At 34.9% G+C, this 21,413-nt stretch overlaps 1 protein-coding gene and 1 long non-coding RNA gene across 2 annotated transcripts in view; both read right to left on the bottom strand.

The window, feature by feature from the left end:
* Window positions 1-5,892: 5,892 nt before the first annotated feature.
* Window positions 5,893-16,162, bottom strand: LOC128559394 (uncharacterized). Its single transcript, XR_008372316.1, has 2 exons — window positions 12,626-16,162; window positions 5,893-11,465 (listed from the first exon to the last, which is right to left on the bottom strand). It is a non-coding gene; the product is annotated as an uncharacterized LOC128559394 (long non-coding RNA).
* Window positions 16,163-16,194: 32 nt separating this feature from the next.
* LOC123534158 (protein phosphatase 1B-like) overlaps window positions 16,195-21,413 on the bottom strand; it is a 31,524-nt gene continuing 26,305 nt past the window's right edge. Inside the window, exons 3-5 of the mRNA XM_053517789.1 lie at window positions 19,975-20,092; window positions 18,393-18,504; window positions 16,195-16,273 (exon numbers count right to left, since the gene is read on the bottom strand). Of these exons, the coding sequence (XP_053373764.1) occupies window positions 16,195-16,273; window positions 18,393-18,504; window positions 19,975-20,092 (309 nt within the window). The remainder of the gene's footprint in view (window positions 16,274-18,392; window positions 18,505-19,974; window positions 20,093-21,413) is intronic.

The raw sequence follows: 21,413 nt of genomic DNA, 5'->3' as shown, positions 1-21,413 counted from the left end.
GTCTGATACTTGAGAGATGGGTCGAATTTCTTCATAGTAGATATCTGTGACACCAGTCTGTGTACTGGGTAAATCAAACAAAGCCAGTTCTGAAACAAGTTCCTCGTGAAAACTTTCAGGATTAAACACTGACATGACTCTTTTGTATTATTTTACTGTTGTTTTTATCAATTTTAATTTCCAAAGATGTCCTTCTTTCTGATAGTTGAGTTTTTAATCTTCCGGTTTTTTTTATGCTTTTTATTCTTTTTTGTTGCAGATTTCCTACCACTCTTTTTTGTATTATTTTTCTTTTTATTTGTCCTCTGTTTCCACTTTTTAGCACCTCCTGTTTGTAGTCTGCCAATCTTTTTGATTTTCTTAGCAGTCCTTCGCTGCCGACGTTGTTTTGGTTTCTGAATCACATCTACTACAGCAGATGGCTTTAGATTCTCTCTCTCTAGTTATGCCCCCCTTCGAAGAAGGAGAGGTATACTGTTTTGCAGATGTCGGTCGGTCGGTCGGTCTGTCGGTCGGTCGGTCGGAATGTAGACCAATCCGTTTCCGGATGATAACTCAAGAACTTGGGCCTAGGATCATGAAAGTTGATAGGGAGGTTGGTCATCACCAGCAGATGACCCCTATTGATTTTGAGGTCTGTATGTCAAAGGTCAAGGTCACAGTGACCCTGAATAGTAAAACGGTTTCCGGATGATAACTAAAGAACACTTGGGCCTAGGATCATGAAAGTTGATAGGGGGGTTGGCAATGGCTAGCAGATGACCCCTATTGATTTTGAGGTCAGTATGTTAAAGGTCAAGGTCACAGTGACCCTAAACAGTAAAACGGTTTCCGGATGATAACTCAAGAACGCTTAGGCCTAGGGTCCTAAAGTTGATAGGGAGGTTGGTCATGACCAGCAGATGACCTCTATTGATTTTGAGGTCAGTACGTCAAAGTTCAAGGTCACAGTGACCAGGAACAGTAAAATGGTTTCCAGGCAATAACTCAAGAACGCTTGGGCCTAATGTCAGGAAAATTGATAGGTAGGTTGGCCATGACCAGCAGATGACCCCTATTGATTTTGAGGTCATTAGGTCAAAGGTCAAGGTCACATTGGCCAGGGACAGTTAAACGGTTTCTGATTTTCTTGTCTAAAACCATAGGGCCTAGGGCTTTGATATTTGGTATGTAGCATAATCTAGTGGTCCTCTACCAAGAGTGTTCAGATTATTTCCCTGGGGTCAAATATGGTCCCACCCTGGGGGTCACATGGTTTATATAGACTTATGTAGGAAAAAACTTTGAAAAACCTCTTGTCCAAAACCACAGAGCCTATGGCTTTGATATTTTGTATATGACATCATCGAGTGGTCCTCTACTAAGATTATTCAAATTATTCCCCTAGGGTCAAATATGGCTCCGCCCTGGGGGTCACATGGTTTACATAGACTTATATAGGGAAAAACTTTGAAAATCTTCTTGTCCAAACCACAAAGACTATGGCTTTGATATTTTGTTATGTAGCATCATTTAGTGGTTCTCTACCAAGTTTGTTCAAATTATCCCTCTAGGGTCAAATATGGCCCCGCCCCAGGGGTCATATGGTTCATATAGACTTATATAGGGAAAAACTTAGAATCTTCAAGTCAATAACTTACATCATTCAAATTTGGACCACATGTATCGTTTTGAGTGGCAAGATGAACCTTGACATGAGTTGACCTTGATCTTGACCTAGTGACCTACTTTCACATTTCTGCAGCTACAGCCTTCAAATGTGGACCACATGCATAGGTTTGTGTACTGAAAAAAACTTTGACCTTGTTATTGACCTAGTGACCTACTTTCACATTTTTGAAGGTACAGGCTTCAAATTTGGACCACATGCATAGTTTTTTGTTCCAAAATAAAATTTGACCTTGATTTTGACCTAGTGACCTACTTTCACATTTCTCAAGCTACAGCCTTCAAATCTGAACCACGTGCATAGTTTTGTGTACTGAAATGAACTTTGATCTTGAGATTGACCTAGTGACCTACTTTCACATTTCTGAAAGTACAGGCTTCAGATTTGGACCACTTGCGTAGTTTTGTGTTCAGAAATAAAATTTGACCTTGATTTTGACCTTGTGACCTACTTTCACATTTCTCAAGCTACAGCTTTCAAATTTGGACCACATACACATTGTTTTGTACCGAAATGAAATTTGACCTTGATTTTGACCTTGAACAAGTCTTGAAATTTGTAACATTCAAAAATGGCTCAGTGGATGGTGCCAAGATCACTCTGTAATCTCTTGTTAGGTTAATAGGTTAAAGGTCAAGGTCAGATTAAACCAGAATGAACTTTTGTTTACAGTGAGCATATAATTTCTGTTCCTTGTGCAATTACTGAATGCATCAATGGGGGCATTTCGTGTTCGACGAGCTCTTGTTCACTTTTGGCTTATTGCACGGTTCGTTCTGCGGGTGATACTACTTTTATAGGCAATTGAGTAGTACTTTGTTTCCCACTTGAAGACTCCACTGATATCACTCGTGCTCGTCTGGCGCCTCCTGATTGGTTAACTGATGTTAGGCCCTTACTGACTTTATCAAAAAATGAGACCCACTTTTGTGGATTTGGTACATATAGTTTAGAAGGATTCATAATCACTGAAGAAAGGATACTGTTTAAAATGAAGTGTCATATACAAAGGTGAAATCAAATCTGATGGAGTTTCATTATTCCCTAGTTTTATATTCACTTCAATCTCTTTGAAGTCCTTCTTTTTAATAGGAAGGTAGAATGGTGAATCAATCTGATATTGCAATAACGATTTTTTTTTTGTTTTTTCAAGTCGTCTCAATAAAGGAAGTCTATGTCCATGGACTACACTTTCAGCACATATATCTATATAAATGTAAAGGGCCTGGCCCCGTGTTCACAAAACATTTTCAGTCTCAGCTGAGTTTGATAATGAAACTTTACTTCTCATTTATATCTAAATAGCTTGTTTAAAACTAAATTTTAATCTAATAACTATTTTAATGTGACTTTTAGTACTGATGGTCAGTCTTATTTGGAATTTTAGCTTGACGTTTTAGTAAAATTTATATTAAAATTTCAAACTCAAACTCAGCTGAGACCGAAAAATGTTTCGTGAACATGGGGCCTGATCATCTACAACTCTCTTCGCTTTAGAGTTTTGACTCGCTTGAAATTCCACGAGTGCTACTTTCCGCATACCTTGCAAGGACATTCTAGCTGGTAAAACAATCTTAAATTCATACACTTCATTATCTGGAAAGTAGTCGTTACTTTCATCACTTTTAATATAAACATAACGATCCATTGTGTTTATGCTGAGGTTCCTGCGGTATCTTTGACTTCATCCGCCAGAATCCAGCTATTAAATGTCTTTGGAAAGCCCTTCCACTGCACGAAATAATAAAGCTTCTTGTTTTTTCTTTTACGTTTTAATATTTTTTCATTAAACCAGACTGTCAATGTCTTTGTCTACTTTTGTTAATTCGGACTTGTAAAAACTACCCTTGATTGATTCATCATTCAAGTCCTTCAACTTATACATGGGTATGCCCTGTAGAAGAAATGTTCTGCTTATTTTGAAGACTTCCGCAGTATACTGTTCTTGATAGACCCTTCGAAATGGGTGCTTAGCAAAAGATATACGCACAAGATCACCTATTTTAAATTTATATACTGGCTTCGCCTTTTTATGAACATCAGACTTTTCCAAGTACATGTAAGCCAACATATCAGCTTCATTTTCTTTACTGACTTGATTGGGTGTTAAATTGTTTAAGCTCCTATGAGGCGTGTCATTATAGCTGGCTATTATTTTATTCAGATCACTTATATAGTGATAGGAGCGTCTTTGTCTCATCATTCTGTACAGCCGGGTCTTGATGCTTCTCTGACTCCGTTCAACAAAATTAGCTTTTGGTGAATTTTGCGTAGTAAAAAAGTATATGCCCTCCTCTTTCATGCGCTTTTTAAACCATTGATTTACAAATTCAGACCCATTGTCAGAACGAATTTTTAAAGGTCGTGCATCCTTAAGAATTTCTTTAATCGCTTTTGCTACAGACTTCGCAGTTTTATCGTTTAAAGGTTTAACCCGTAACTTCCTGGAAAACACATCAATAGTGAATAGTAGAAAGCGCACGCCATCATTTTCTTTAGACAAATTCTCCATGCTTAGCAAATCTATATCCCACATTTCATTTATATGACTCACAGGAAATTGAGCCCTCTTGATTTGATGTGGAACTTGTTTCTGAAGGGAGTAAGAGTCCTGCTTTTCCAACCAGTCTTTGATAAACTGGACTGAATTCACCAGGATAATCATTCTTCAGTGCATAAAACAATTTAGCAGTACCACTGTAAGATGCTGGATTTTTCGCGTTATAATAGTATTTCTTCAATAGCTCCTCTTTTTCAGATGTATTCATGCTGACTGATTACAATTGAATGAATCAAAGACTACACATACTATCATATTTAAGGGCATACTCAGAAGATAAAGTATGGCTCCATAGCCTGTACTACCCCAGGAAATATCCCCAAGCAAAAGGGATACAACCCACTGATAAATTTATGTAAATATCCTATGCAGTGATCTCCCATTACAAGACACTCGGTGCCCGCTTTAGACACCGTTCAGTGCTCAAGTATTCAGTGCACCCGAGTTCGAGTCCCATCAAAGGTGAAATTCAACGTGCCAATATTGCCTAAATCTAGGCAGACAATACTTCCGTTCATCAAATGTGCATCATCGCTCACAATTGTGGATTTTGGCTTTTGATGAGGATTTTAGCTCCTAATGAGGATTTCGGCTCCTGATGACGATTTAGCTCTCACCACTTCTGTACTACTCCCTTAGTGGCCATGTTTTTACCAAAACAGAACGGCTTAGGCAATTTTGGTAGAGGGTTACCTACAGTTCATTTCAGCAAAATATTTTTGAAATCCAGCTAATAGTTTCTGACAAGATTTTCCTTTCGGTTGCCATTTCAATTCTTTGGGCAATTTTGAAAGTGGGCCACTCAAGGATCATTCCTGTGAAGTTTGGTGTAAATCTGCCCAGTGGTTTTGAAGATTTTTTTAGAAATTGTTGACACACGCAGACAACGGACATCGAGCGGTCACAAAAGCCCAAGGCTCAAGGTGAGCTAATAAAATTGGGAGAGGGCTTTCTAATTATGTTACAAACCAAGTTTACTGAAGATCCATTGAGCCGTTCCCGAGGTCTTTTTAAGGTTTTTTTTTATTTTTAGCTCTAGTGGTGGCCCCTAAAAGGTGGGGGGGGGGGGGGGGGGGCCAAGTGCCCCATTTGAATGAACTTGGGTAAGGACCTTATGATGATGCTATAGACCAAGTTTGATGAAGATCCACCTAGTGGTTAATGAGAAGATTTCTGAAGTCGTTCAAATATATTTCTAATTTTAGCTCTAGCGGCCCTTATAAGGGGCCAAGTGCCCCCATTTGAAGAAAATTGGGAGAGGACGTTATAATGATGCAGCAGACCAAAGTTTGATGAAGTTCCATCAAACGGTTCATGAGAAGAAGTTCTTTAAAGGTTTTTTCTATTTTTAGCTCTGGCGGCCCCTAAAAGTGACCAAGGTGAACCATTTGAACAAACTTGATAGAGGTCCATGCCAGGATGCTACTGACCAAGTTTGGTGTAATTCTGACCAGTAGTTTCAGAGAAGCTGTTTAAGTAAAAATGTTGAAGCTGGGACTACAAACCATCCACCTATACTAAAGCTCACCCTGAACAAAGAATTTGAGCATGTTCTGTATCTTGCACTACCCTCGCCTACTAAAATTACTAACAGTTTCTGGAGGGGTTGCCCCTACTGTTTTTTCGGGTGGTGGGGGAGGACTTAAAATAAAACAAACAATAATTTGTAACATTCTCACAATAATTTTATAACATACAAATTCATAAATGATTAGGTATACAATGAATTTGTACAAAAATGATTGAAACCTGATCAAAATAACAAACGTCCATAATAACATTTATATCGTATACAGAAATAAAACATGAACAGAACCTATGTGAGAACACATTTCGCGTATAATTACAGCCCATCTTCAGCATGCTACCCCAAACAGCTACAAATGCAATATCTACAGTTCCTCAAATGTTCTAGTTTAATAAATTTTTCTAACAAGTGATTTTTTTCTTCTTCATGTCTGAAATTGGAAGTCTTTTTTTTTAAAAGATAAAAGAATATAACTGGTGTATTTTTGAATAAAGATTTAATCAAATGCATACAATTACCTGCGTATGTGTTAACTCGACATCAAGTAATGTTAGAGAATTTGACAGAACCAATACAGTTTCAGTTTATTTAAATGAAGAGTCAAATTTGAAATTATATATAAGTTTATAAATTACATTGCAAAAATCACACAGCCTGTATCTTCTTCCTTGTACTTGACTTAAGAATTTCTTTTCAAATTCACTGATGTAACTTCTGATTTAAGGTAACTGCAAATATCACACAGCTATTTTTGTTGCACCAGATGAACCATTGATAGGCATCTCGTTCATTTGTTTCAACTTGTATCTCCTGTACACTTGTGTACAAAAATCAAGAACATAATACATCTATTGTATAAAGCTTCAACAGGATATAAATGGAGGTCTTGCAACAATTCATACATTATATAAATAATTTGTGAAATGATCACTTTTAAATCATTGTATCTGGTGCTTTTTTACCTCTATCAGATACAACATTTTTCACATTCATCCAGCATACATGTCATCGTAAATGAAAAAGCACGAATATTGTGTATAAAAAAAATATATCGAAATAAGAATTAAGAACTAAAACAGAAAGTACATTATAATCTGCATCTAGCAATGAGGAAAGTTAAGTCAGCTATGGCTATATATTTCAGTTTGTATCAAATCTCGAAAAGAAACAAATAATTCTTATTAAAGACTGCAGCAATTACGCAACCTTACTTTGTAAGTCCTTATTAAAGATAGCACTTTATGAATTAACCATCAACTGTGTAACAACTACTGTAATACAAGACTCTGAAGAGAGATATTTCACAGAAATTTAACATCAAATCACTGGCAAAATACACTTCTATAAAAAAATTAGCACATTGGAATTATGTTAACTTTCATCATTAAAGTATTGTGTTTACATTTAAATTCTACAATACATGACATAGATTAATCACATAAATGAGAAATATTGGTCATTGTTAGTACAGGTGGGCACTTCAATTAAATGTTAAGTAGTGTATTTTCATTTAAATCAAAGAGCAATTACCCTTAAAATGTATAGTATGTATCCAGTTCAGTAAATCTGCTTCAATACATTCCAAGTTTTCCTATCTCTCATGATGAAAGAAAGAAATCATTAAAAAAAATTCCAACTGAAAAGATACAAGTGAAATTTACTTATAAAATGAAATATATTTGATTCATTTATCACAGAGTTAATTATTTTTTCCTGAAAAGTTAAACTTCTGTATCTGTTGCAGTTGTCTCGGGTATACCATTTACACCATGGGAAGATGGTATGAGTCAAAAATACATTTACATGCATTCTCATGTATAGTACAGATTATCAAATTTATCCTGTCAAGTGTATTTACCTATCATATATCTGATCATGTTCACATTCTTTCTTATTGCAAATCTGTCAAATAACCAGTAAACAGTTGTTTTTTTTTTTCATATAAAAATTGATCACCATATGCTCCAGTCAACAAATTTTTCAATTACAAACTTTTTTACAGCAGCTACACATAGGACCTTCCCTGAAGTACATATCTGTCAGTATGCCTTGTGTCAACATACTTACTCTGCATGAAAACACATCAAATGGTACATTTCTGTCCAGAATCTAGTATTAAAACATATTCATGAACTACTGATAATTACATTAAATTGACAACAAAGGGTAACATACATAGAGAAAACAAGTCTGGTTAATATGAAGCTATTTATAAACAGAAGACCTCTATCTTCTTTTAAGTGTTTTCTCTGCCAATACAGAGTAACCTTAAATGTTTACAGAATTAAGCGAGGCTGTCAACTGGCATTCAAGTGAAAACTTACGGGCCTCAGGAATTAGGTGTAATGCCACTTTAAGATGGGATGACTATATAAATCATTTTCATTAAATTATCATGAAAAGTCAATCTCAACTAATAGCTGTTCAGGCCTAGCACTTATTAAATAAACTACTTATACTTGTGTCAAAAATGAGTTAAAATGTACCATGAACTTTGATAGGTATTACAACAGTGTTGTGTGGAATTCTGTAAGTTAATAAAGAAAAAATGATTTAATATCCAGAACATATTATTACAAATAACATAATCATAAAATGTGTACTATGGTATGTGAAAGAGAATGACCACTTTGCGGTAAAATATACATGCTTCAAAACACTGTTAAGGTGTGTGCACCTTTACTAATGGTATTAAGTTTATAACTGCAGAAATTCTACTAAGATTATAAAGTTACCAATTTTGTGAAGGAAAATTATAACAAATTCTTTTACACATTCAAATTTAAATTTCAAAGGAAAATACTTTTCTCTATTACAAATTTATCACACACTTTTATGTAGTTAAAAATACCACTGTGCTGTACATCACCCTATTATCTTAAAATCAAGTAGGTTAAAAGTAACCAATTTACCTTCTTAAAAACAAGAGGACCATGATGGTCCTGAATCGCTCACCTGTTCCCTCATGACCCAGTTTTGAACTGAGTATGACGTTGTTTTTTCTATTATTTGACATAGTGACCTAGTTTTTGAGCTCATGTGACCCAGTTTTGAACCTGACCTAGATATCACCAAGATAAAAATTCTGACCAATTTTCATGAAGATCCATTGAAAAATATGGCCTCTAGAGAGGTCACAAGATTTTTTTATTATTTGACCTACTGACCTAGTTATTGACTGCACATGACCCAGTTTCGAATTTGACCTAGATATCATCAAGGTGAACATTCTGACCAATTTTCATGAAGATCCATTTGAAAGTATGGCCTCTAGAGAGGTCACAAGGATTTTCTATTTTTAGACCTACTGACCAAGTTTTAGACCGCAGTTGACCCAGTTTCAAAGTTGACCTAGATATCATCAAGATAAACATTCAGACCAACTTTCATACAGATCCCATGAAAAATATGGCCTCTAGAGAGGTCACAAGGTTTTTTTATTATTTGACCTACTGACCTAGTTATTGACTGCACATGACCCAGTTTCAAACTCGACCTAGATATCATCAAGGTGAACATTCTGACCAATTTTCATGAAGATCCATTTGAAAGAATGGCCTCTAGAGAGGTCACAAGGTTTTTCTATTTTTAGAACTACTGACCTAGATTTTGACCACAGTTGACCCAGTTTCAAACTTGATCTAGATATCATCAAGATGAACATTCAAACCAACTTTCATACAGATCCCATGAAAAATACAGCCTCTAGAGAGGTCACAAGGTTTTTTTATTATTTGACTTACTGACCAAGTTATTGACCGCATGTGTCCCAGTTTCGAACCTGACCTAGATATCATCACGATGAACATTCTGACCAATTTTCATGAGATCCATTTAAAAGTATGGTCTCTAGAGAGGTCACAAGGTTTTTCTATTTTTAGACCTACTGACCTAGTTTTTGACCGCACGTGACCCAGTTTCAAATTCGACCTAGATATCATCAAGATGAACATCCAGACCAACTTTCATACAGATACCATGAAAAATATGGCCTCTAGAGAGGTCACAAGGTTTTTCTATTATTTGACCTACTGACCTAGTTTTTGAAGGCACGTGACCCAGTTTCGAACTTGACCTAGATATCATCAAGTTGAACATTCTGACCAATTTTCATGAAGATCTTCTGAAAAATATGGCCTCTAGAGAGGTCACAAGGTTTTTCTATTTTAAGACCTACTGACCTAGTTTTTGACCGCACGTGACCCAGTTTCGAACTTGGCCTAGATATCATCAAGGTGAACATTCTGACCAATTTTCATAAAGACCCCATGAAAAATGTGACCTCTAGAGTGGTCACAAGCAAAAGTTTACGGACGGACGGACGGACGACGGACGCTGCGGAATCACAAAAGCTCACCTTGTCACTTTGTGACAGGTGAGCTAAAAATAATTCTCAAAGAAAATGATGAACAAAAAAATGAACTTCTAAAGCATTCTTTTCAAATGTCGTACATGACTCTATATACGAAAACAGTAATATCGCTAACAGCTCGTAACTTGACTAAACTGACAAACCTTATGCATGAAATCCATATTTTCTTGACAGTCTTAATTTACCTGGACATTTTGCCTAAACAAGCATCGGAAAATTGTGCGACATTCGTTTACTCTCATTAATCAAAGAAAAATAATAATGAGATGAGTGCAGTGCCATTCTTGTGCTAATCCTCAGTAGTATTTGCCATTTATACATGTAATGAGACACTTACATACATAAACAGAGCCTAATAAACTCTAAAACAATAAGTAAGTTTGCAGAAAAAAAAACAAGTACATATAGCATTTAACTAATTATACAGATTTTTAAACTCTGTCAAAACAGCACACGAGAGGACTTCATACTTGATAACTTTTCTGTGGTTAAGCTTTCACTTACTGTATATAATAGAAGAGGTAAAGATTTTACACCAGGAATATGCATGGTTTATAACTTGTCCATATAAAATGTGTTCAAAATAATTCTAAATTGTAGCTCTTAGAATAAAATTTAACATCTTTTACTATCTTATCTGAACTTGAAATTTATTCTTATTTGTGAAGGCACTGCAGGTAAAAAATCATGGATACAAACAAAAAGTTCAAGAAAAACAATACAAACAAAACTGGTTATAATCTCTTTACAGGTGTTTACATACAATTTTATATCACTTTTACCTCTCTGTGTGATGCTATGACAAAATTCATTCATACTTTAAACCCATTTTTATAACTGATATAAAATTATACATCAATAGAAACAATTTGAGCCAACAGCAAAAAAAAAAAAATTAAATAAAATATAAGATTATATTGTATTATTCAAATATTAAATATGTTGGAAATAAATCCAGTCTATGTTGAATTTTTCATCGATTTCATTAAATAATCTTTAATCTGATTTGTAGATAATTAAAAATAGACAATGATGTTAGAAAACACATATATTACCATTTCTCTACATCTGGATTTCACAACTGTTCACTTTTTTTCTAATGGAATCTTGGATGGTGAGTAGTTTTAAAAAAATCTCTTACACATATAAAAGTGTCATTTATATAAAGATGTTTTTGGATGGTAGTGACATGTGTTTGGAAAATGCCTGAAGTTCTCTCAGTGTTGCTGGAGGACCTGATGTATTCTCTGACAATCTCCCTGACATACATGCTCGACAATATACTATGATAGATGGTAGATGTGTATCAATCAATGGCTGTGGCATCGTTCTCGTCCTGCAAATATACACTACAGTATTCAATACATTTCTACATGTACAGCAGCTAAAACAAATATTTCTTTTTCTCTACAGAAATACACAGTTAACTTAAGGGTATATTACAGTACCTGTATGTAGCACATAGGTGTTCAATTCAAATATGATGACACAAAGACATTACACTGCAATAAATACATTGGTTTCTTACCAATGTTCATATTAAAGTAATTTGCAAGATGCAAACAATTTTACCCCCAAAATAAAGTATAATACAACCATTACACACTAAAGACTAACTTTAAACCTGACGCTCACCCCAAGTCACTCCTCAAACCAAGAACTTAAAACCTGGCTTAAAATTTTTACAACCTGGAAGTCAAATACATATTACCCAAGTATACAACTTAGTTTTTAAAATTAACATTTTCATACTAAACAGTTAGAAATACAGATATTTATCTAAGTTAATTATTGTCAAACTTTTTTTTTATTTAGTTACAAAAACAGTTACTTTAAAACTAAACAAAAGAATGCAATTTATTGAAATCTTAAGTAAAATTCATGCCAAACGCTGCATGCCAGCAGAATTACATTTAAATCAATATTTATATTTCAGATTTGAAACGAGCCTTTCTGAGCAGATTCCAGGCATATACAATTCCATCCATTTGTATCTAAAACTTACAAAGATGAAACATTTAGAAGTAACATGTTACATGTAATGTATAATATACTGATAAACAAATGACCAAAATTTTAACAATTTTGTCCCTTTTAAAAATTCTTTTTTTTTGCCCCATCTACATCACCTGTGAAATTTTCATTTGAAATCTTGACTGTCTGCAAATAAAAGCAGGCAGCCATTTTGTCTCTCTCTCCCTTCATCCACACATTTCCCAGTCTCCCCTCCCCTCAATAATATTTAGTTATTAATTTGAATTCAAAGCATTTTTTCATGCATAAGCCTAAAAGATTTTTGATGCCTGTACCAACATTAAAAACATGCTCTCTTCATACATAAACAATATAACTAAAAGCTTTAATAAAAAGAAATCACATTTCCTTATTTCAACTTCCAACTGCAAAAGAAAATAAATTTCTAAAACGACTGCTTTAACAAACTGATCTAAAAAGCAGGGAAAAGATTAAAGCAATAAAATGCGAACTTACAGATACCTATATATAAAAGGTTGCCTGTATGTACATAGAAAAGTAAAAATGTGCATGCATTACAAATTTACAAATATAGAATAATCAAGTACGCACAAATTCAGATAGTGAGCATCTCTAAATATATCTAACAGACCAAGTTCTTTACAGACACAACTACCACACACTCACAGATATCATTTTCATTTCACAAATATTTCAAAATGTTAATTTAATGAAGAGAAAGTATGTTTTCTTAATAATCTAAAACTCAGTGTATTTCATATCCTCTACTCCTGTTACCCCTTTCAACTTATTTCTGACAACTAGATGAGTAAAAGGACCATGTAGAACTGCAACTCACAAGTTCCTTACCTTAATGCTTATAAGGGGTAGACACTTAACTATTTTTCCACAAACTTTTAAAATATAGTGATCCCCTCAAATCTAGGTGGTCCCCACAAGCTATCAATACAATTTTAATGATATGAACATTGGTATTTAAGTAACTATTTAAATGGCTTTGTTTTCATTTAAAAGAATACATTGTACCTTTCATGAATCTACAACGTCTTTTTGTATAGTTATTAGTAACTTAGAAACTGCTGTATAGAAAATTTCCGCACTAACTATGGAGGTAACATAAAATCAGACCGACAACTTTTGAATTTCTGTTGGTCCAGGGTACCTGTTAGCTTTCAGGATTTATTTATCCCCCTGAAAACCTACTGTCAGCGGGTTAGGGATCACCGTTAAGTGTTGATCCCTGTAATTTATATCAGGGTTCATACAGACAAGGCCAAGTCAAATTCAAGGACTTTTCAAGGACTTTTCAAGCACTAGTCTTATAGTTTTCAAGGACTTATTTATAAATAATACATACACAGATTTGTAAATTCTAGCCGACGCCATTTTAGTCAGGGGAGACAACGCTAACAGAAAGTACGAAACATTCGTACCCAAACTCCGCTTTCGTCCCGAACACATTCGACCTTTTTTATTACGGTGTTTTCGTAGCTCTGTCCATTGCTCGAAACTTGCCGATTTTATTCTAAAAGATTTACTTTTGATTTTCAGGGAGATTTTAATTGTCTAGCAAACGAGAAAATAAGAAATTCAAGTACTTTTCAAGGTCTTTGGGCAATTTTCAAGCACTTTTCAAGACAAATTTTGTTTTCAAGGACATTTCAAGACTGCCCTTCATTTTCAAGTACTTTTCAAGCCTGTGCGAACCCTGTATATATACATATATATATAAAGTATTTTCTTAGAGGTTTAACATGATAAAGTATTCTTCACAATTTTCTTTTAACATCTCATTTACTACCAGGAGTTTTACTACTTGAAAATCATTTTGTAAATGACACATCTGACAAGGATGTATCGACTGTGAGCTGAATTTCTGCTCCATGGTAAGAAGCAGCTACTCAGAGTGAAATGCAGACCCCTCCACTATACCTGTACAGGCCAGGGTTCCAATTCAGCAATGTGTGCCACTAACCTTAATGCAGAGTATGTGTAAGAACTTTATTGGATGGCAAATGTTTCATGTTTTTTTTTAGTTGAAGAAAGTGTTTCACAATATCTAACTTACCTCTGTCCTTGATAGTTCCTACTAAGTTGCCTACCTTAGTGGAAATAATCATATATGACAGAGGTGTGCATTAAACAATCAATGCACGTTAAGTTTAACATCTGTAATGTTATGTTTCACAATATTTATTAATAAGCTCCATTGCACTAAGGCAATACAAAAAGATTTCAATCACCAACATGCAACAAAACCTAGGTCTCCACAGTTTTCTACCTCTGAAAGTCTTTAAGATTTCTACTGAAGTTTGTACAAATACTGACGCAAAGAAGAAACTGTGCACTCAGGTTTTACTATTTTTTCAGTCAACTGTAAAGACATGCATATACCTTAACAGTAGGAGCCTTACTGGCAAGGTAACATTTCTTAGCAGAGCAGTATGTGGTTTTGCATTATCGTTGATCAGCTCACTGGGAGGCAGAAATTGAACCACCAAGTGACTGAGAATGTTGTCATATAATGATGGGCATTTAATTTCTCTGGTATGATGACCAGGTTTGTTTTTTTGATCCTCCATTATCCCATCCCTAACCAAAGCACTGCCCCAACCAAATTGATCCTACTCCAACAAGCATTTATCAGCAAAATATTTGCCATGACAGTAGAAAATGCCTACCCAACTGTCAACACAGCTAAGATATGAAGACTTGCTAAACAACACTCTAGCGCTTTGGGCAGAGACCAACGTAATTGACATGGGCTTACAGCTGCTGAAGATAACTATAAGAATCTGACCTGTGCAAGGCTGCCTAGCCCTTACTGGTTAAGAAAGGTTTGTTAAAGGGAGTAACCGACACATTTTAGGTGAAAAATAATTTCTCTCCGAAATCCATAAAAAGTGAGAACTCTGAATGTGACCAGTGGTACAAACTTATTGACATAAGATTTCTGTAAGACATTCTTATAAATAACCAATAATTTTGTACAGAAGACAATAAACCATTGCAACGCTTTTGAAATATTGCAGAAAATTTACATTCTTAGTGAATTTTTACCAATATCTAACTTTTATTTTCACCTCTTTTTTTATTTATCAGTGTCATATTATACATTCTATGCCAAACATGCTGGAAAACAACATGTTGAAAAATTTCACCCCAAGTGGGCGAGTTGCTTTAAGATTTGCTACATTGAAATGCGGCACTTGTAGTGGTATTAAGCACGTCACGTAGATGCTTAAATGTCAGGTAACTGTCTTTATGTGCTTTGTTACCTTTGGTCTGCCTGAACACAGATCATCTCTGAAGCTTCCACATTAATGATAATGCTATCACAGATTGATAACTGTGTTGCAATGACCACTTATTGCCAATGCAAGAACCAAAATATTGTAAACAAGTCGAATTCAATGTGAAATATCTTTTTTTTTTATTATCAGTAAATCTGTCGCAGACAAACAAAACATGTAAAACATGTCGCTCAGTTGCATGAGGAAAACATTTCAATATTTCTTTTTTTTTTTAGTTTTTTCGAGGTAACCAATACCCTTGACATTGGGAAATTTAGCAAACTTTTGTTTTTACAAAAAGACAAAACCAATTTTTTAAAGAAAGTTTTTAGAGTCTAAAAAGCATTCTGTCAGTTTCCAGGGCAAACATTTGTAAAAATGTAAGACAAATTTGTGCAATATGTACACAAAGATGGGTGTACACTGGAAAAATCAACTCAGTAATTCTGAATACATTGTAGTGTAAAAAGTTTAACAAAATATAGCAAACATAAAAAGCAGTTTCTTTTTTGCATCAGTATATAAATGTTAGAGAATATCCTAGCTCACTAAACTTTGATTTACCTGCCATTTGAAGATGAAGAAAAACCTACATTAGTTTAAAAGAATTTTGCATGTTTTCTACTTTAATATTGGTAAGAATAACAGGTATTTTGTTCAGAAATTACTCTTCAGGTCAGCATTAGTGAACAGCTGCAGAAATGAAGGTAGGCCCTGTTATTTTAGTTGCGAGAGAAATCCACAATTATATCACATATTTAGTTATGTCACGCGTAGTTAGACAAAGTATTTATTTCTTACCAGACACTGTTTCGGAGGTCGCAATTTATTCAAAATTGCTTCTACAGTGCCACGTCTGAAAATTCATGAAAAAAGTGTTCCTGTTATTTCACATTTGTTTTATTTTTGTTTCGATTTTATCAAGTTTTAATAATTAATTTCAGCTCAGTTGTAAAGACAGCTAACAGCTTACCTGAAACACTATAGCAGATTCAAACAGTACTGAGATCCACATCAATTACAACAATTCATACACAGTGCTTGCTTGTTTGACTTATGGGTAAAAACATTGTTTTTTCAACAGCATTTCAGTTCAGTTAACCTAGCCAGTGTTCCTAGATTCTGTTCCAGATGGACTTTTCTTCACGAGTAACTAACAGATTCTCCACATGACTCCGAGGCAGAGAAATGTCCTCTGTCAAAACGTCATACAGTACATAAGCTGTAGCCAGTGGATCAAACCTGCAATCTCTAGATCTGTAGCCTTGTGCTCTATCTACTGAGCTAACACTATAGGCTCATTTTCATATTAACAAAACATAGTAACACAAGAGCTGTCTGTTGACAGCGCGCTTGACTATTCGAAGCATTGACAGAAGTATAGTGTCAAAATATTACCAGAGATTTTCAGACAAAAAAAGAATAGATAAGACAAACAATGTACCTGCATTTGTGGATTTGAATATGTCTTGCACTATATTGCAATGTGAGACCATAATGGTAAGCAGGTGTTCAAAGTTTCAAAGCAATATATCAAAGAGTTCATAACAAAATATCGAATGATATGCGAAATTTAACTAACTTCTATGTAAACAATGAGCTGCGTCTGATGCTTGAATAACGCTTGCTGCCCCCAGTGGCATCCTTGTCGATAGATTTTGCACCTAAGTCCAAAACAAGGTCAAGGTCAAGGTCAAACTGAGGTCAGGTGATGTTTGAAGATGAGGAATGGTCACAGTTTACATCTGTATTAGTATCAATTCATTCTTGTAATGGGTACTGATGCTAGACCAAGTCCCATTTGGTTAACCAAGAGATGGCCCATATAAAGCAACCTAAGTCCAAAATGAGGTTAAGGTCAAGGTCAAACTGAGGTCAGATGATGTCTGAAGATGAGGAATGGTCACAGGTTACATCTGCATTAGCATCAAGTCATTCTAGTAAGGGGTATTGATGCTAGACGAAACGGTCCCATTTGGTTAACCTCGTATGGACAAACGAACGAACAGACATGACAATCAGTATATGCCTCCCACATCAGTAGATGCTTGGGGCATAAAAAGGGCCATAACTGAGCTTAAGTCCTTGTCTTAGGTATGTAGACTATGTTGGTAAACAAGTTCTCAAAAATTCAAAGACATATGACAAAAAGGTAAGGCAAAATACAGACTGGTACGAAAAACTTAACTGATTTCCAAGTCCAGAAAGGTCCATAATTCTACCAAAATATTTGAAACAGTTATGTACTCTTGCCTACAGATGAAAATTATGATGATAAGCAAGTGTTCAAAGTTTCAAAGCCACATGTCAAATAGTTTTCACAAAACATGCACTTGTACGAAAACTGAACCAATTTCCAAGTCCAAAAAGGGCCATAATTCAGCCAAAATCCTTGACAGTGTTATAAACTCTTGCCTACATATAGAAATCATGATGGTAAATAATTGTTCAAACTTTCAAAGCCACATATCAAATAGTTTTGACAAAACATGGCCTTGTACAAAAATTGTACCAATCTCTGTCGAAAAAGGGCCATAACTCAGCCAAAATAGTTGACAGAGTTATGTACTCTTGCCTATAGATAGAGGCTGTTATAATGAACAAGTGATAAAGTTTCAAAGCCATATGTAAAACACTTTACACAAAATATAAACTGGTACAAAAAACTTAACCAGGATTTCTAAGTTAAAAGGGGCCATAACTCAGCCAAAATCCTAGATGAAGTTATGTACTCTTGCCTAAAACTGGACATGGTGATGGTAAACAAGTGTTGAAAGTTTCAAAGCTTTATCTCAAAAGGCTTTGTCAAAATGTGGACTGGTACGAAAAACTTAACCATGATTTCTAAGTCAAAAAGGGCCATTAGGAGTGACGCCGATGCCCTGGTGAGTAGGATAGCTCTACTTATTCTTCGAATACTCGAGCTAAAAAACAATATAGATCTGTTACTTTTAGCTAAGTAGAAGTAAACTCACTTTGAACTGAGTCCTCCACCTGGTGGTAAACCCTCTATATCTCCAAGGACATGCATTATATAAGGAAGATCTGCTTCCCCTGACTCGTCATTACCCTCAGCTGATAATGATTCTGAAATAATCAAAACTCATTGAAATCCATATTTAGACACGTTCAAATTTTCTTGGACATGCCTTTTCTTTGCAATTACCAGGACAGAATTTTGGTCCAAAAAAACAACACTTGAATAAACAGGCAAGTTAAAAATTTGATACACTGATGAGCAGGTAATTATTCTGCAACACTAACAACAAGGAGTCATTTTTGTTCACTAACAGGCAAGCAAACATTTTTGTTTCACTGACAGGCAAGTTAAGATTGCACACACAATTTAAATTCGAGTACGATTTTGAAACATCTCCTGGAAATATACCTAAAGGGAATTCAAACTGCATTATGATCCAGCAAATTTTCAGTAATTTAATTATTCAAAAGCACAAGTGAATTGAACAAGTAAACTTTTAAAGACTTGCCAATCAGTTCTACAAATTCTCTCAATCTGTCAATATCATTAGCAGTCTGCAAGACAGAGGTTACTGTACTTAGTTTTTCTCATACATGTACTTTGATGGTCTGTTATTTATACCCAAAAGTCATTTATAATACTAACTGGGAGCGAAATCCTATCTGAAACTTGTAAAATCAATGTGGAAATTTGGACAAAGCTTGCCACCTTCGCAATTCACCTGCTGCAAAAAGGCCAAAACTAATATAAAAGATTGGGTGTTAAGTTATCTTTCACTGGTATTGCTAGTTAGAAAGTCAAATGATAATACAGTATAAGGGTGCACTTACACTGCTAGCTATAGACTGGTTGTTATAGCAATGTTGTACTGTGTCAGATTTGTGTGCGAGGAGCTGAGTTTGAGTCCCAGTCAAAGCTTAAATATTTACAGTTTGCTACAGCATTTATTTTAGAGATATCAGACAGTTCTACTGTTCTATAATTTTAGCAAACAGTATACTAAACCAATGTTTCGCAATCCAGATCTTTGTTAAAGGTAAAATGAAACTTATACACCCAAAATGAAGATATCGAATATATTATATCGCTATCGTGTTTCTGCTCTACATGTCCAAGAAGAGATACATTTCCTTGATCAAAGAAATTGTCTTTATACAAACATAATGCTCATAACTATACATTTATGGTTAAAATACCATAAATATAGATTATATGGATATCTGCATGCATAAATTTGAAAGCTTTTTTTATATCAAACTTCATATCTCTGGTTTTGAAAAAGATTGTTACTGTCTCTAATTGCACAAGGTGCATTTACATGTATGACCTTACATGTTATCTATAATGTAGGCATACTAGTAAAACAACTTTGATAATACAGTGAAAATCTACAACTACATGTAATCTGATAGCAACTGAACACACTAATGTTTATCATATTATGGCCTTGTTTTATGAAATTTTCACAAATTACTTAAATCCATGTGAATAAACTGTCCAAACCACCTCTTATTTTTCTGCACAATCATTAGCAAAGCCATTGAATTCTGCAACATGTAATCAAGATGTTTGATTACCTTTTATTTTAGCTTCAATTTTTGCATCTAATTCTTCTTCTTTTTTGATAGCTTCGTCTGATAATTTCGGAGCTCCTTGGAAAGTTACTACAACAATACTCATATTATCTCTGCTACCCTGAAGCCAAGATGAAAACATACAAATACTGATCAAGCAAAAACCATTAATTTCTACAACAATCTGGGTGTCTCTTTTTTTCTTTCTTTTTTTGCACAAACTTTCCTGTTGATCTCTTTCAAGACAACTTCCTAATTCATGCCACATGATATGAGTAAACTTTTGTCTCAAATTACAAAATTCCTTTGTCACTTATTCTTCAAGTAATCTTCCACATTCATCTGCCATTCATCAGTGATGAATGGCAGAGACATATACTTTAACAGTAACATCTATTATACATGAAATAAATACCAAATTAATTTACTAGATAGAGAAGCCTGCAAAATAAATACACAATAAATTAATGCAACTATTATTATAATGGTTAAAATACTGTCCATCAATTCTGAACATGAAATAGCTGATAGATACCTTTTAATTTTTTTAAAGTTCAACCTTATAATTTTGCCAAATCCGGACGCAGACGCCAATGCAAGGGTGAGTCCAGTAGCTCTACCTATACTTTGAATAGTCGAGCTAAAATTGTAACAGCATTCTGAAAGATGGTCAGCTATGGTGTTGTGTTTTTTTTTAAATACAATATTAAATTCTTGTGTGTTTGGGTTTAGCTTTTTTTTTCAACAGTTTTTCCCACATGATTTGTTTGTTTTGGGTTTAACGCCATTTTTCAACAGTATTTCAGTTATGTAACAGCGTGCAGTTAACCTAACCAGTGTTCCTGGATTCTGTACCAGTACAAATCTGCTGTCCGCAACTAACTGCCAACTTCCCCACCTGAATCAGAGGTGGAGGACGAATGTTTTCAGACACAATGTCTTTTATCAAATCGTCACGGAGAACATATGCCTCGCCCAGGGCTCAAACTCACGACCTCGAGATCCGTAGATCTGTGCTCTCCCTATTGAGCTAAGCGGGCCGTCTCTTTAAACGTATGAAGGACTGTGTCGACTTGTACTGCAGAGAGCTTTATAGTGCTGCCTCACTTGAATATATCCAACTGTAGACAAGACAGCTCACCTAATCACATTATACCGACACCATGCTGACCAGTCCTAGCACTATCCTCCTAATGCTCTGACAACGAAAAGCGAGAAAGCTAATTCTTGACTGCGTACTTTGAATAAAATATACATTCAAGATACTTTTGTCTCCTTCCTCGAATATTTTTGGTAAAAGAATTGCAGCTTGTCCTATAGAAGTGTCCTACAGCAAGCTTCACATGCCCAACTTTTATTTACTCGCAGACAAGTAGATATGTCAAGACTCAAGCTCTGTGACTCATAACATTATTTTTAGACCCGTGTAATTGTACAAGGAA

Source organism: Mercenaria mercenaria, chromosome 1, assembly GCF_021730395.1.
Source record: "Mercenaria mercenaria strain notata chromosome 1, MADL_Memer_1, whole genome shotgun sequence".
NCBI classification, from domain to species: Eukaryota; Metazoa; Mollusca; class Bivalvia; order Venerida; family Veneridae; genus Mercenaria; species Mercenaria mercenaria.
The sequence above is the reverse complement of the archived record's forward strand: the minus strand, read 5'-3'. Positions and strand labels throughout refer to the sequence as shown.